Source organism: Vitis vinifera, chromosome 4 (assembly GCF_030704535.1).
Source record: "Vitis vinifera cultivar Pinot Noir 40024 chromosome 4, ASM3070453v1".
Taxonomy (NCBI): domain Eukaryota; kingdom Viridiplantae; phylum Streptophyta; class Magnoliopsida; order Vitales; family Vitaceae; genus Vitis; species Vitis vinifera.
Window position 1 is genome coordinate 10,958,401 of NC_081808.1, and position 16,463 is coordinate 10,974,863.

Below are 16,463 nucleotides of genomic sequence, written 5' to 3' on the forward strand. Positions count from 1 at the left end.
AATATAACCACCTTGTTCACTCCACTTTAGGTCTAAAAGAGGACTTAACATGTATGCAAGTTAAGAAGACACAACTAACACTCAAAATCCATAAAGAAAACTATATTTTTGTTGTATAAAATATTTATTTTTGAGTGTTAATCACTAACTCCACTGCCTTGAGCTATCATCAACAAAAAATATTGACTACTATCAAAATTCCTATATCCATTGAAGTCAACTTCAAAACTCTTCATACATCCCTAGTTCATAGAATATCACTTCCTCTCCTTTTACATTAGTCCTTGGTCATTCTCTGGATCAATATTTCCATTTCCTATTTTTTTAAAACACTTGATTAAAAACCAAAATAGGGCTTAAATAAAAACTACGAACAAAGGAAGTGATTTGTGCTCTCCTTTAGACTAAAACACAATGAAATAACATGTAAAATCATATTGATTTGAGAATAAATCAATGGTTTCCCCTCCATCAATCACTTATTGTCATTGATTATTAAGATTCACACATCTACATCTGCATGCACTCTACCAAGTGAAGGTTCTTATCCATTTCATCCTTATCACCACTATTTGGTGGATCTTGAGTAGAGGATGCCAATTGTTATTGAAGGATTAATGATTCCTAGTAGCTTCTAGTGTGGACATCCCTTGAAGCGGGTTTTTTTTTTTTTTTTTTTGGCATTTGGGTGTGCCTAATAAGAAATAAAAATATAAAAAAAGAAAAATATCACACTTAGCACCATGTGTAAGGAAAATATTTGAACCAAAAAAGCACTAGTTTTGAAGTCTTTCCACTCGAATGTAATTTTTTTCTAGGTTTACTCTAAATTATGCATCCACTATGCTGCTTTCATCATCCTAACCAAATCTATTATACTTTAAAAGCTCAAAGAATTCATGGTACTTTGCACATAATCTATTAAACTTTTATTTCAATTGTTTCATATTAAAATTTTGTTTCCTTGAATGTTCATCACATCAATTAACATCTTCCTCTAAGTTGGCTAACTCTCCATGTTCCATCTATTAACTTCTATATCGTTATTATAATGAATATCTTCTCTATATTACCACTTCACATTCCTTCATGCATCCTCAACATTTGTTACCTCATATATCATATGTACATATACAACAATTTTTAGCATGAGTAATAGGTAAATTGATATGTAATGCAAGATCATCCCAAGATTTCTAATAAAACTTTATGATAATTGCATTTTATTTCCTTATGTAGTTAAGATTTCTATGTTTTTCTTAATAATTTAAACCCATAATCATAACTTGTGAATTTTTTTAAAATACTTGATGAATATTCAAAAACAAAAGAAAAAAAAAGATTTAAGAATCTACAAGTAACAAACATATGTATATTAACTTAAGTTGTAATAAATTGTCAGTAAATCTAGCTAAGCAAATTAAATTATAATTTTAAATTTCACCTACTCTAATACAAGCTGAAATAGTATAATACAATAAAACATGTTAGCCCAAAGTCTCATAAATCAAAATTTGAGAATAACAAAACAAAGAATGGTAATTTAATCTCATATTTTGAGGAACATATAGCTTCACTAGAAGATTTTCAAGCAAATTTATCCTCTTTAAGGCTTTAATATAACATTAGGTCCAAATAAATTAGGGATTTTCTTGCATACTTTCAAAAGCCTTAGGCCTATAATTTTTTTTTAAAATAAGTCTTCATCAAATTTATGAAAGCTAATGTCCCAAAAACTAAAACCAATGGAGTAGTGCTACTATAAAATTTAATGAAAACCCATTAATTTTCCAAGGTTTCTCAAGATAAAGAGGTTTTCAAAATCATACAAAATACATCAACTAGCCGGGAAATTTTCTTGGAGTAACATAGCAAAAAAATTGCTATATTGTGGAGTATAGGCCAAGTCCATCGACTAGGTGGTCGACCTGCTCCATAAAGGTCACTTGAAAGTTTTTGGTAGTGACCAGAGGTTGAGCGACTGATGAACTGCTCAACCAGTTGCGACACCAACCGACCGATGGTGGTACTGGTTGATTTGTTTGCTTCTTACAAAAGGGGAAACAATTAAAAAGCCTAACATTGAATCAAGAAAAATGAAAAGGGAATTAAAGACATCTAAATGACCATGAACTTAGATTCTATACCAGTCTAATGGCTACTATTTATTTCACATTACAAGTACTCTACTGGGGATTCTAATCTTTTCTCCCGCTTCATTGTAAAATCCGTACAAAATGGAGCCCCAGGAAATTATTCCAGTAAAAAGTTCCCCAAGAAAAATTAGAAACATAGAAGGGAACCCACGTCCAAAACCTGCAAAATATGAAACGACGCAGAAAACGTGCCAACACAATGTGTTTTCAATTTCAGAAGGCATTTTCCGAAAACTGAAACCTTCAGTTTCAATTAACACTCCAGTGAACTTCATGACCATATGTATTCTATCCTCATCGGTGAGTCACATGTACAATTTATCAGTCCACTAAACAGGCCCAATCGAATCATAAATTTCATCTCTTCATGACCATATGGTATGTTTCATTCAGAACATAACCCATAAATTTACTTTCCCATGATGTTTTGGAATGCAACAAGAAGAAGTGAGTACGAAGCAAACCCATGAATTTATTTTCATCATTACAAAGTACAAACAAGAAATGAAAATCAAGGAAAATGAGAATTTTCCCCTTATTCTTCCCATTCCAACGGCAAACAAGTAAAAAGATATGCAGGCATGAATTCTCACTACTCAATGCCATTCATCTTTCTCAACATAACGACAGCCTCATAGACCTTCTCTGGCTCTGGAAGAGCTTTTGCCACGCTCTCTCTTTGCATGCATCTTTTCACCCAAACTGAGAACTTGGGACACTCATCCTCAACCTTAAAACCCCCAAATTTCTCATAAGCGTAGAACCAGGTGGTCAAAGGGATCAATAGAATGTCAACAAATCCAAAGTTGTCACCACAAAAGAAATCCTTCTCCCCCAAAGTTCCCTCTAGCTGCTTCAAAATCTCTATGAAATCCTTCTTACCGACCTCTAGTGCCTCTCCTTTGCTTCCCCATATCTTGGCGCCTCCTTCAAATATCTGCAAATATCAAGCAATATTGAAAATGCATGCATGAGTATAAAATATGGCACGTCTTATATTTAATATCTGCTGCTCATCTGAGTGTCCAGTAAAGTTCTGTGAGTAAATCAAAAGTAGTTTTCCTAATTCTAAGAGCTAAAACACTGAATAGTAAATTCATATATAGCACACATGTTAATGTTTAGAAGCCACGACAAAAGAGTGAAAAGAGAACCTTCTTGTCAATGAAGTCCCCCCAGAACCGGGCTCGAGCTCGCTCATATGGACAAGTTGGGAGCAATGGTGGAGAAGGCCAGGCCTCATCAATATAATTAACTATGACAGTGGACTCACACACAGGCTTTCCATTATGTAACAACACAGGAACCTTTTTGTGGATAGGGTTTGAATTGAGCAACAACTCACTCTTGCTACCCAACACATCCTCTTCTCTATTTTCATATTCCACACCTTTCTCAGCCAGTGCAATCTTTACCCTACCACAGAAGGGGCTAGCCCAGAAGTCTAAAAGAACAACCTCTTCTTTTGACATCTTCACTTCGATCTCTCTTAGCTTGTCCTCTGACGACAGAATGAGGAAAGAAGGCAGCAATTTATACAGGAAAAAAAAATCCTAATTTAAGTTGAAAACAAAAAGGTCTGTAATTCCATTGAATTTTTCTTGGTTGCTCCATCCGAAAGAGCCTTGTTATTATCATCTGTGGCCTTTGATTTTTGGCCTTTTAGATAGGAACTATGTATTGGAAGCAACTTTTCTGGAAGTATATACAGATGTGTCATAGTAGAAATACATAAAAATAAAATAAGTAGAAGGACATACTAATTTTTAATGTAATAAAATGATAACAGGCCCACCATAGTTGGTGCTTAGCACTTCCGAAGGAAGGCCAAAGGCCGTGACCCCTCAATCACACCAATTGTTTATTTGTTCTTTTAAATGAGGCATCCCGGGAATTGAACCTAGGACCAAACCAACCATGGTGGGCTCATAAGGCTCAATCCTAACATAAACTACATGCTTAAAGTGAATCGGCAGTCTAAAAACAAAGTTTTGAGGTTTTCATTTCATTTCTACTGGAAGTGAGCTCACTTTGGTGTGTATGGTTCTCTATTATTAGGAATTTGAAAATACAAAATATGTTTTTATTAGAGATTTAAAGAGAATAAATGACTGGAATTAATATTGTACACATAAATTTATTTTTTCAAGAAATTTTTTTAATTAAACTGAAATTTTATTGATTTAAAAAATGGTTTTAAGTACAATCTCTATTCTATTTATTCTTTTTTTTTTTTTTTTGACTTAATTGTCAATTTGAGGTTTAAAGAAGTTTGATTCGGAATGGTCCATAGTTTGGGTTTGATTTAGTTTTAGGTTTTTAACTTAAGTTTTAATTAGAGTTGGGTCTTAGCCTCATTTAGGTTTAGATATGACTTAACCTTCACTTCATTTAGGAAAAAGTGTGTTTTTATACCTCATAGAAAAAACACTTGAAACAATAAAGATAGCAATATTATCCTGAATTAACTAGCCTTTGATACCATTTACAAATGAGTTTAAATTCGTGGTTCCAAGGTTGAAAATCTTTTCTTTTATTTCTTCTTTATTAAAGTAAGGAATATGCCAAGTTGTATTTTCTTTCTTTACAAAAACAATGAAGTTTGTCTCTTATTTTAGAAATAATGAATGTTTGATCACCTTTTGTCTGGCTATATTTTGTAAAGAAATCTTGATTTTAAATTATTGATAATTGAGTTGTATTTCATTATTTTGTTAAGAAAGTTGTCTTATTAAGAGTGTGTTTGATAGTAATTTTAGAAAGTGTTTTTAGTCTTTTTAATATTTAAAATTTTTTATTTTTCAAGTATTAAAAATATTAAAAACACTTCTAAGAATCACTATCAAATGCACTCTAAATCGTCTTTGCTATCTTCCATTATTTTGTAGGAAAAAGAGTATTATATTATTGATGGTTTCTATCTTGCATTATTTTGTCACGAATCTTGTCAACTTGAATTGTAAATTCTATGGCAAAATTTCACCACAATTATCTTCATTTTTTTGAAGTAAATCAAAAGGATAATTTTTCTATGTGAGCTCTTTGTAATTTCTATTGAATAATTGGTCTTGACTTCAAAAGATTCTTTTTTTATATGTAGGGTCGATGTCTTGAGTTGGTATTGACCAATTTTATATATAAATATTTTTTTATTTTTTCTATTGAAAAGTTTGCATGATTGTTTAATGTGAAAGAAGTTTCTAAACAATTAGGCTATGTTTGGTTCTATGTTTGGTTCCTGAAAATTTTGAGGGAAATGCAAATGAAAGAAAATAGAAGAAAAGAAAAAGTAAAAAAATAAAAAAATAAATTAAAAGTTAATAAATTATTTTTATTTATTACTTTAAACATATTTTATTTATTTTAACTCATTGATATAAAGATTAAATAATTTAAAAACACATAAACTTTTAACTAGTTTTAATTATATTTTATTTTCTTTTATATTTTTCATAAAATAATTAAATATGAAAAAATCATTTCCCTTTATATTTTTTTTTCTTTCAGTAATATTTTATAGGATCCAAACACTATTAGTTCTCTCACGCGTGAGACCTCTTAATAAATTATTCAATTTATCCACCTCACAAAATTAGTCCCAAATACAAATTTATGGGAAAAAAATTATAAGGTTTTGATATTATTATTATTTGTTAATAAAAAAATTTGTGGCCCTTGTTCAATTGAAATAGTCTCAAACTTCCAACATAAGCCAAAACCAAAAATTAAAAATACATTGTCGACAAAGCCTATGTGCATCTGGAGAAAGCCTGACCAATCTAATTCTTAAAAATACCAGAAAAACTAAGCCGAAAATGAGAAATAATATTCCTTCTCTTGCTAAACAACAAATGAGTTTGGGAAAGAATCTTCAACTAACTTCAATAAAAGCAACCCAACTTATTTCTGAATACAAGCCATGACAAATCTTGGATATTAAAACAAACCATGACCAGCCTCTTGCAAAAATTTTTTTTTTTTCAACCAGCTGCAATTTCATTCAACATCTTCTAATTAATCAGCATTACAAGAAAGGAATTGAGTAACAATGGAATTATAGCTATTCAAGTCCTCCTTCAAAGTTTCCGTGTGGTATTCAAATCTGCTAAGGCCTAAAGAAGATAATCATCATTAATTGCCTTCCAATTCTTCTTCTAACACTTGCAACTTGCACTATATAACTTCTTCCCATCAATTACATAAAGACTAATTTCTTTTTGAGCGTGGCTTGCATTTTTTTATTATGATTTTGTAATGTCAAGTCCCCAAGTCCAAGAACTTCAAAAAAAATTTAGCACCGAGTAAGTATAGAGGGTATTGAGGAAAAATAAAATAAAATTCTCTTGAGGAAACAAAGTCTAAGATACAACCTTACAGGGTAGTAGGAATATTATTTCATTTCTTTTCTTTTTTTTCAAAGAATTGATGTGAAATTTGTAACTTAACTACTTTTAACAAATCTCAAACCGGTATGGTTCAGGTTCACTGGATGCTCTTTATTCACTAGGATGCACAACCCAACAATAATGGCATGTTAGAAATTTTCATGATGCAAGTTAAACCTTAATTTTGCATAAACTAGGGGCCCAAAATCTTGGAATGATATGATTTTCACAACATCATAATTGAGATAGGACATATCTTGATTCATCAGTTATTTCTTGAAGAGAAATTAATTGTAAAAAAGTAGAGATGAAGAAAACTGAGTTTCTCACTCTTGATCCCTATAGGATGATGACAAATGTTTCTCTTCGATTGAGAGAAAAGTACGGATATAATTTTGGGTAAAGAGAGGACCACTTTTAAATAAGCCCATTTATCACAGTTCCATCAAATTAGGTAGCTAGTCATGAGATTCTCTTGAAATTGACTGCTAGAATTTTTAACCAATAATTATTTATTTATTAAACCAAATTAGGCATATTTACCATTCCCAAATAAAAGTGGCAAATGAGTCATTTTATAAAAATATGCTAACATCCTCCCACTTAGCCCATCTGATATATCTAAATTTATGGTTTAATAATAAAATGTAACACGCATAGTAGAAGTTAAATCCTTTTTTCCTTTGGTTACATTGTAAATCATCATCAAGCAAAAAACTAATAAGAATCATAGTGGTTCTATGTCATTATTTTGACAGTCCCTTCCATATATGACAATATTAGTTTTGTAATTAATATGACCTATAATAAGAAAGAACAATAATGGTTCAACAACAATGTCTTCATCAAAGATAAATCTTGTTAACATTTAGATAATTAATTCGTGTATATAGTGATAAAATGAAACAAGATATAAACAAATCAAAAACAATACTTAAATGAGCTCAAATTGTCAAATACATAGAGATCACAAAAACTTTATCATAATGACGCAAAAAATGGCACCCAACAATGCTCGTCTTTTCAAAATGTTCACCAAATGTCTTTGGCGGCAATCCTTTTGTTAAAGGATCTAAACTATAAGGTTAGTGCCAATATGCTCAATTGACACTCTTTATTTTTTAGCTTCTTCTTTAATGGCAAAGTATTCCAATTTTATGTGCTTAGCACCTTTTAATGCTTGCTGATTTTAGAAAAGAATACTAATGTAGAGTTATCATAATAAATTTTTGGCTATACTTCACAATATTATTGATAATTCCAAGTCTTGAAATAAAGTTCTACAACATAATCCAGGAACAATGGTCTAAAAGAATGAGACAAACTCAACCTCCATAGTGAATGTTGTAATGATAAACTACTTCAACTCTTCCTTGAGATAGCCTGTCCAACCAAAAGAAACAAATAGCTAAATGTGGAGTTTTTTGTATCAATACATTCAACAAAATTTGAATCTGAATATTTTATCACCTTGACATGATTAGATCTCCTACAAGTGAGCATGTGACATTTGGTTCATTGTAAGTATCTCAATACTTTCTTTGTAGCTTTCAAATGATCCATTCCTAGATTATTTTGATATCTACTCAACATTCCAACAACAAAATTGATGTCTAGCCCGATACAAGTATGAGCATACAACAAGCTTCCAACAATTGATGTATAAGGAATCTTTTCCATTGTGTCTGTTCCAATTCATTCTTCGAGCATTGCATAAGGTTGAATTTTTCTCCTTTTCGAATTTGAACAATACTTGCAGAGTATTTCTCTATCTCAAATCTCTCTAAAACTTTATTAATATATGTTTTCTAAGACAACCCTAACAATCCTTGTGCTTTGTCATGGAATATTTCAATTCCAATCACATAAGATGTCTCACCCATCTTTTATTTCAAAGTTCTTGGAGAGAAATTCTTTGGTCTCATGGAGTATGTCAAGATCATTAGTAGTAAGCAAATTATCATCAACATACAGAATCAAAAATATAAACTTACCCCCACTAACCTTTAGATTTATATGTTGATCAACGATGTTCTCTTTAAATCTAAAGAAAGTGATGATATGATTGAACTTAAGATACCATTGTTAGGAAGCTTATTTAAGTCCACATATTGACTTCCTTAATTTACACATCATGTGTTCCTTTCCTTCACTTGAAAAACCTTCAGGTTGGGTCATGTAAACTTCTTCCTTTAAATTCTCATTCAGAAAAGCGGTTTTTACATCCATTTAGTGTAACTCTTAATCATAATGAGTCAAAATGAGTCTTTTTTAGAAACTAGTTAAAAGGTCTCTTCATAGTCAACATCATCTTTCTAAGTAAAACTTTCAGCAACAATTCTAGCCTTATATCGTTCGACATTGCCATTTGAGTTGTGCTTGGTCTTAAAAACTCATTTATACTCAACTCTTTTACAATTTTCAACCAATTCAATAGGATCCCAAACTTCATTGTAATCCATTAATTTCAACTCTTCTTTCATGACATCTAACCATTTAGTAGAATTAACACTTTCCATGGCTCATGAAAATGAAATTAGATCTTCATCAATTCCTAAGTCAAATTATGACTCCTATAGGAAAACCACATAATCATAAAAAATAACAAATTCTCTTTATATTTGAGATCTTAATACTATTTCATGTAGTTCATCTACTGTAGGTTCATAGTTGACAACTTCATTATGGTATATCTAGTCATTTGTTTGTTGTTATTGAAAGTTGTTAAATCGCTGCATAGCTATAGGAACAACAATCTTAGAAGAAGTTATTGGCAAAAGGACTTGCATCCTAACTTCTTGGATTTCCACTTTATGTGGTTCCATACTCCCACTAACTTCCTTGTTTTCATTAAACCTAGCAATTCCAAATTCAACAATTCTTATACAATGGTTAAGGTAATAAAGTCTACTTTTTTTTTTAATAATCAATGAAAACCCCACTAGTTGTTCTTGAATACAACTTCTTTTTATGTGGATTATAAATTCTTACTTTTGTCGGGCATCCTCAAATATGTAAGTGTCTTAAACTAGGTTGTCTTATTGTTCATAATTCAAAAGGAGTCTTTAGATCTACCTTACTAGTTACCCTGGTTAACAAATACATGTCAATCTTTAATGTTTCCATCCACAATGATAAGCTTAACATACTCTTAACCGTATCCATAAAGGTGTGGTTATGCCTTTCTATAACACCATTATATTGTGATGTACCTGACATTGTGTATTGAGAATATATGTCTCGTCTTTCAAGGAATTTAGTAAATGGATGAGTGCATTATCCATTTTTAGTATATTTTCCATAATATTCCCCACCTCTATTAGACTTGACAATTTTCACCTTTCTATCTAACTACCTTTCAACCTCACTAATAAATACCTCTAAGGCATCCATGGATTAAGATTTTCATGTAGTAAATAGATATAGCAATAACATGAAAAGTCATAAATGAAAGTGATAAAATACTTTTCTCCATTGAAAGATGGAACATTATATGACCCAAATATATCAATGTGTATAATCTCAAGAAGCTATGAGTTTCTAATGGTCCTTTCTTACTTGTGTGTTTTGTATGTTTTCCTTTAATACAATCCACACAAATACCAAAATCAGCACAATCCACACATATACATACATATATGTGTATGTATGTATACACCATTTCTGAATGCCTCATAACATTTTTTATTTTTTTTACTTCTTAATTTTATTTACATTTGATAATATCGATTAAGTTTTATAAATCATTAAGTTTATATTCTCATTCCCTTTGGGTGGTATACAAAGGTGGTTTATCTCAAGAGATGGATAAGGTAGCATGTCTAACTAATTGAGGAATTGTGACTACTTAGTCAAATCCATTCCCATATAAGACTAATGTTCGGAGATGGCTTGTGACTTGTATGGGTGGCAAGATGAAACTGACCATGCTCAACTTCGATCTAGTAGGGCATGTCTTTCTTCGTTCAATGCTTTGTCGGTCAAACATTTAATATAGGTTGATGTCTTATAGCACAAGGGAGAAATAGGGAACTATAGGCTTACTTAAGAAAAATATAATGTTTCCGACAACTAATTCAATTCCTTCAACAAAGAGAGTATTTGACCTAACAGTGGATTCTTCCATTTTATGTGTGAGGAAGCCTAGCCTATTTGACTCCGAATGCAAGAAAGTCTTATTTCAAGGTATTCTCCAACAGTTAGAGCATATTTTAATTCAATTACGTTAATAGCTCCAATAGCTCGGTGGTAATGCTGATAGCTTTTCTTACATGAATTGCTTTAGGGATTGGATTTATCTTCCTTTATCTTTGAGGCAAGACATATTCATATTATTCGATATGCCACTAGCTCCTAGAAAAATTCTTGGAAAGAGTAGAGAAGGGGTGTACTATATATTATAGGCATTGGTCTTCGAAGACCCTATGGAGAGTGAAGAATGAATGATTTGACTTCTATTAGCATTCCAAGATGCCAAGGCAGTAGCACGCTTCTTAAATAGTAGGAATGTCTTTGACCAGTCATCTCTTTTTTTACAATCTTTGAATAGCCTTAGTTCATACACAAGGGATGTCATTCTTAGTAAGCCTTCTTCTTAGTCTAATGCTTTCAAGACTTTTTTTGTTTTTAAACTTTCTTGCTCACACTCAAGTAATCCGATAAAGTTACTCTCCATAGGTTAAGTCTCCCTCTCGGGAGAGTAGAATGCAACTACAACTGCCTTTAAAGCCTTACCACTACCATCAGATCAAGGAAAAGAATGATAGCACCAATAGACCTTTTATGAGAAAAGCCCTTAGACTGTTCACTTGGAATGGTAAGATCAGGGAGATCGGATGGATGACCGTCTTCGTTCGCTCCACCAAATGTTAACCATATGGAGACTATGTCTGCTATTACAAATCATATGGCAACTGAAATTAAAAATGACGAGAAGGGGAAACCTTATGGGTTGTCTGGGATTGGGATCAAGCACTGATTCACTCCCCCTCTTAAGCCTCACGCAACATTTTTCTTTTCAAGACAAAAAAAAAATAAAAAAAAATTGTGTTTTATATCTACGCTCAATCATGGACATTTGAATAGAGTGATTCTGATCATTGCGTAAGCCGATTCGATCAAACTCTCAATGGAGTTGTATGAGAAAGAATCTTTTTTTTCATTATAGAATGAAAACGATTCTATCACACTCTTCCTTGTCTTGTAAATAGTCTTTTGTTCCAATCAAAATGGAATGAGGGTTTTTTATACAAATTCTTCCATCTAGTTTTAGCGAGCGATAGGCACTCGAAGAATCATTGTTCAAGGAAACATGGGTTATAGCAAAGAATTATGGCCAACGAAAGGCAATTGGTCACTAATAAGAACTACATCCCTTTAGCTTGCGTGTGTTCTCCTTCTTGTCAATTTTGAGGTGAAGTCAAGGAAAGCAAGTTAGCTTTCTAATTCATTTTAAAGCAGTTTTCTTTCTCCAGGTAAGAGGTAAGGACTTTTAAAATGGACAAGCTTTTTTCTTTCCTACGAGGATTTCATGTTTTCTTACCTGGCTTAATCTTGCATATTCTCTTTTAGCCCCTACCTTAAATGAAGAAAGTAAAAGAAGCAAGACTAATTTCAAATAAGATGAATGGCATTCACATTAGAGTGCTAAGGCATTGGGAAAATAATTAATAAATATTGAGCTTAAGCGAGCTAGCCAAGCCTGGTCCCTTATAGTAAGTGGGACAAAAGTGGAAGTTAGTGAGGAAAACTTTGTCTATTCCTAAAAGAAAACCTCCAGCTCCTAAACAAGCTTCTAATAGATGAGTGGTAGAAATGATGTCAAGGGAAGGGATACTCGATCTAGATAATCGAAAAGAGTGGAAAAAGACGATTATCCATCAAGGGGAAGTAACTAAAACACACATTAGGCGAGTAAGGTATAGGAAAAGAACATACTAATGGAATAAAAATAAGCCTAGAATAAAAAATAAAAAAATAAAAAATAAATAAAAAAACTCCTAGCTAGAAAGTGATGGTCGTAGCCTTACATAAACTTATGCTCTTCTCTTAGCTTAGCACGCTCTAGCTTGATGTTCTTAGCCCACCTACCTTCTTTCTATTTTATAGTCAAAACCATCCTTAGCAACGTGCCCCGATTGTCATTTTGTCTTTGTGTGTCTGAATGGGACCTTTCCTCGTGAATTGCCTTCTTCAATCGATGCATGACCAGGGATAGGATTTCACTCTTGTACGGTACCAACACAGGTCCTTTCTCCATATACTCAAAAACTCAAAAATTCAAAAACTCAAAAACTCAAAAACTCTATTTGGTGGGTATGAAGTCAAGACCAAAATCTCCTCTTTTTGGAATAGTGTAAAAACTTATTAACTATAGCTTGGTAAGGAAATGGGACCTCCCAACCCCTTGGGGCCAAGTACTTGGGATTAGAAAGGCTTAATCTTGTTTTACGCTTTAAAAGTTGAGCTTCACAGCGATCCTTGAATTGGGAGAAAGCACCTCTTCAAAGTTATGTGAGTGCAAAGCATGTTTTCTTCTTGATCTCATTAGCATAGGTCGTTGAGTCGATGCCTACCATACCAACACCCCCAAAAAGATCAGCCCCAAGATGTCATGTCATTGATGAGTACATCAAATTTGTGCTAGAAAAACAATACTTGTAAGGGCAATTCCCACTTAGGTGTATCTACTCTGGATATATACTAAAGAAAACCAAACCAAATGAGCTTGAAAGTAGGAATGAAAGCTAAGAAAGGCCCTTTTCTCAGGATAAGTGGGCTCCTTTGGACTACATTTTGTCAGGATATTTTCTTTATCTATTATATGGTGTATGACCAAGGTGTCCTATGACTACCACTTGAATGAGTCAATCAGAGGAGCGATTGCCACTACAAACATCTTTTGGATTGAAATAGAAAGTGTCAGATTAAGGATTTTTATTTTTTGGAAAAAGGTTTCAAGAAACCACCTTTGATAGTGACTAGAGGCTATCGGAACATATTTTTCACTAGTATACCGAAAAGCAAAACAAAAAGAATTCATCTGAAGCAATCGGTTCTCCCATTTCTCAATAGGGAACAATCTGGCCTAACATATAGAAGTGTTTTGATTTCAACATTGGACCGAAGCCTTTGCGTGTATAATTTCCATATATTGAGATAGATGAAGGTCTTTCGGAAAAACACCAAAGGGTAGCTCCCACACTCATTCTTGTACACATATACGTCCCGGCATTAGTAGTTGTGTCATGCTAAGTAACTAATAGATTCTCTCTCAATTTCATTGCCTTTCTATGGTGTCTCTTTTGCAAAGAGGTTTGTTTTCTCTCTGGTATTTAGTACTTGGGATCTTAGTTCTACATAATGCTAGAATTGGATCTACTATTAAGTATTGTTAAAAGACAACTAATTAAATTCTGCAAAGATGACTCAAGCTTTTGTGAGTGGTTATGTTGGCATTTCACCTTATCTTATTTATTCCTTACCGAATTCCATTCTTTCAATTATAAAGGATATGTTAAATAAGAAGCAGTTATATCATCCACAACGGATCTTTTCAAAGAAAAAACTATTAATGCTTTTGGATGTCTTTCCTTGGCACGAAGGCAATAAGGATCGATCTTGCCTTGGTGTTGACCCAAGGAGCGATAGACAAGGCTTTCTCTATTCACAACTTCAGTGATATTGAATTTTTCTTTGGCTTTAGTTGGGTACCTTGGCATTAGGATGTTAAGTTGTAAACAAAGAGTCTTTTGTCTCTTGTTAGATTGCTCTAGCTTTGTACAATGTCGATTGGGTCTAAGGGTTGTTCCATCCACTTGGTCTTTTTTTTTACCGTACCTAGAGAAAGCAAAAGATTGAATTAGCTCTACTAAGGAATCGAAAGCATCCAATCAGCTAAGAGTATCAAATCAAACTCATAAGCTATAGACCGTGTCATCTCAATCATCTATAGTCTCAAAATGCCATAACTAGACAAAGTCAATAAGGAGCATAATTCATTCCGAAGAAAGTAAGGCGAACGTGGGAGCTTACTCCATTGTTGGTGGTTGACTAAGTCTATTGGAAGCAGTTTCAGAGTCAGTAGCTTCGATTGCTCAAGTGGAATCCGTTGAGTTTGCTACTAACATATATAAAGAAGTAGTAGTTCCTGGTTCAAGGCCATGAATAAGAAAGGAAAGTACCTATTAACTAGCCATAGGCTATCCTAAGAATGATATATATACTATGATAAGGAGTACCCTCCTTCACAACAAATTCAATAACACTTTCTAGAGACTTGATGAATGAACAAAGGCAAAGGCGCACTTAACCTTGAAAGTGGATGGTGTGAAGACTACAAACTATGACTACTCCTAAGTGGAATGAAAGAAAATTACTAATTTGATTAATCTAATAAGAAAACTACAAAAAGACAAAGTAAATTATACATTCTGGTTCAATATTATGAGAAGTGAACTCAAAAAAGAGTTGTCTTGTAATATTTATATATTTAGACAAGGAAATGGTTAATTAAAATCTCCCTAGGATGGGGTAGTGTCTAAAAGACACTTATCTTCATCTATTCTAATAGGTCGATGAATAACCATGCCCTATTTGAACTTTAGATATGATTTTCTTTGGTAATTGCCAAATAAGTGATTCTCTAAGGAATTATCTATTGTACTTGACTCCATGGTAACCTACGGGTAACTACCATACCTCTGACTCCAAGAAGAGTCATCTACTGCATACCTTAAATATCTCATAAGACTCAAGATATGACCTTTGAAGCCTATAGTAGTACCCTCCAGTCTCTCATAGAGCTTATTGATGGCTCCACAATTGAGTCTTGGTATTTAAGAGCCTGCTGATGTGGTGGCTTTAACATTCATCATAGGATAATCCAATATCCATATGTGGATGGGATATTATTGGTGTACACAAAGATTAAGAATCTATTTCTACCCAACCTACGGTAGAGAAAAATCTTATCACTTCTGCTATTCCACTCAAGCCAACCTATTCCTTCCCCACAAACCTTGGATTATTATCCTAAGAAAGGGCCCCGAGCATAGTCTAAAAAAGGGTTATAGGACCTAACTTCCTCAGACCAACAACTTGAAAGCTCAATCTCCTTTCATAACAACTTCCCTAGTATGACCTTCTTAAAGAATAGAATCCCAATCGTTTGAATCTAAGCCTGAATCAAGAAACCTATCGAGATACTTCCTTTTTTTATACACATACTGGTCCGATAACAAAGCTTGTCAACCAAGAATGGAAAGAAGAACTGAAAGGTCACTTTTTTCGTTGTTAATCCTAGTTTTTCCTCTTATTTTCCCTTCAGTTTGAATCCTTCCCAACCCATAATAATGTTGTTTTTCCCTCTCACCAAGGGAGTCTTTGTTTCATTTCCTATAGAGACAAGTTTCCCTTATTTGAATATCCAGTATGGGTTATGGGCTTGACAATAAAGTTTTTGCTTACGCCTATTGTTTAGCTTCCTAACTTGGTTCGCTTAGCTCTAGTATTCCCTTGGTTTATCTGCTTGTGGTTTTGTCTTCTTTCTCTCATCTAGAAAACGAGTTTTAGAGTTATGAGTTTCAAAGTGAGATAGTCATCTAAGTTTGAATACCTACCTATTTTCATGCTTCCCAAATAGGAATAGCAGTCAATCTCAGAAAGCAAGTAGTTTCTATATGTTCTAGTCAGTCATATGAAAGTTATCAAATTTTAATGTATGAAAGGAAGCATCAATTGTAAGTGTTCTATCTTCATAGTCAAGATATTCGTTTCCTCTGTTACAGAATGAATAGGATAAATCAATCTATTGTCTTCCTTACACTCTACCTTCTAGTTGATTCAAGTAAGAAAGGTCAGTCTATTGACTTGGTGTGGACCCGCATTTTTCACGTGCGCCCCCACTCGATCGGCGAGACTC

At 33.0% G+C, this 16,463-nt stretch overlaps 1 protein-coding gene across 1 annotated transcript; it reads right to left on the reverse strand.

The window, feature by feature from the left end:
* Positions 1 to 2,748: 2,748 nt before the first annotated feature.
* Positions 2,749 to 3,679, reverse strand: LOC100242734 (probable glutathione S-transferase). The gene is made up of 2 exons (XM_002268875.4): positions 3,311 to 3,679; positions 2,749 to 3,093 (listed from the first exon to the last, which is right to left on the reverse strand). Exons 1-2 carry the CDS (start codon positions 3,626 to 3,628, stop codon positions 2,749 to 2,751), a joined length of 663 nt encoding a protein of 220 aa, XP_002268911.1. The 5' UTR covers positions 3,629 to 3,679.
* Positions 3,680 to 16,463: the final 12,784 nt, after the last annotated feature.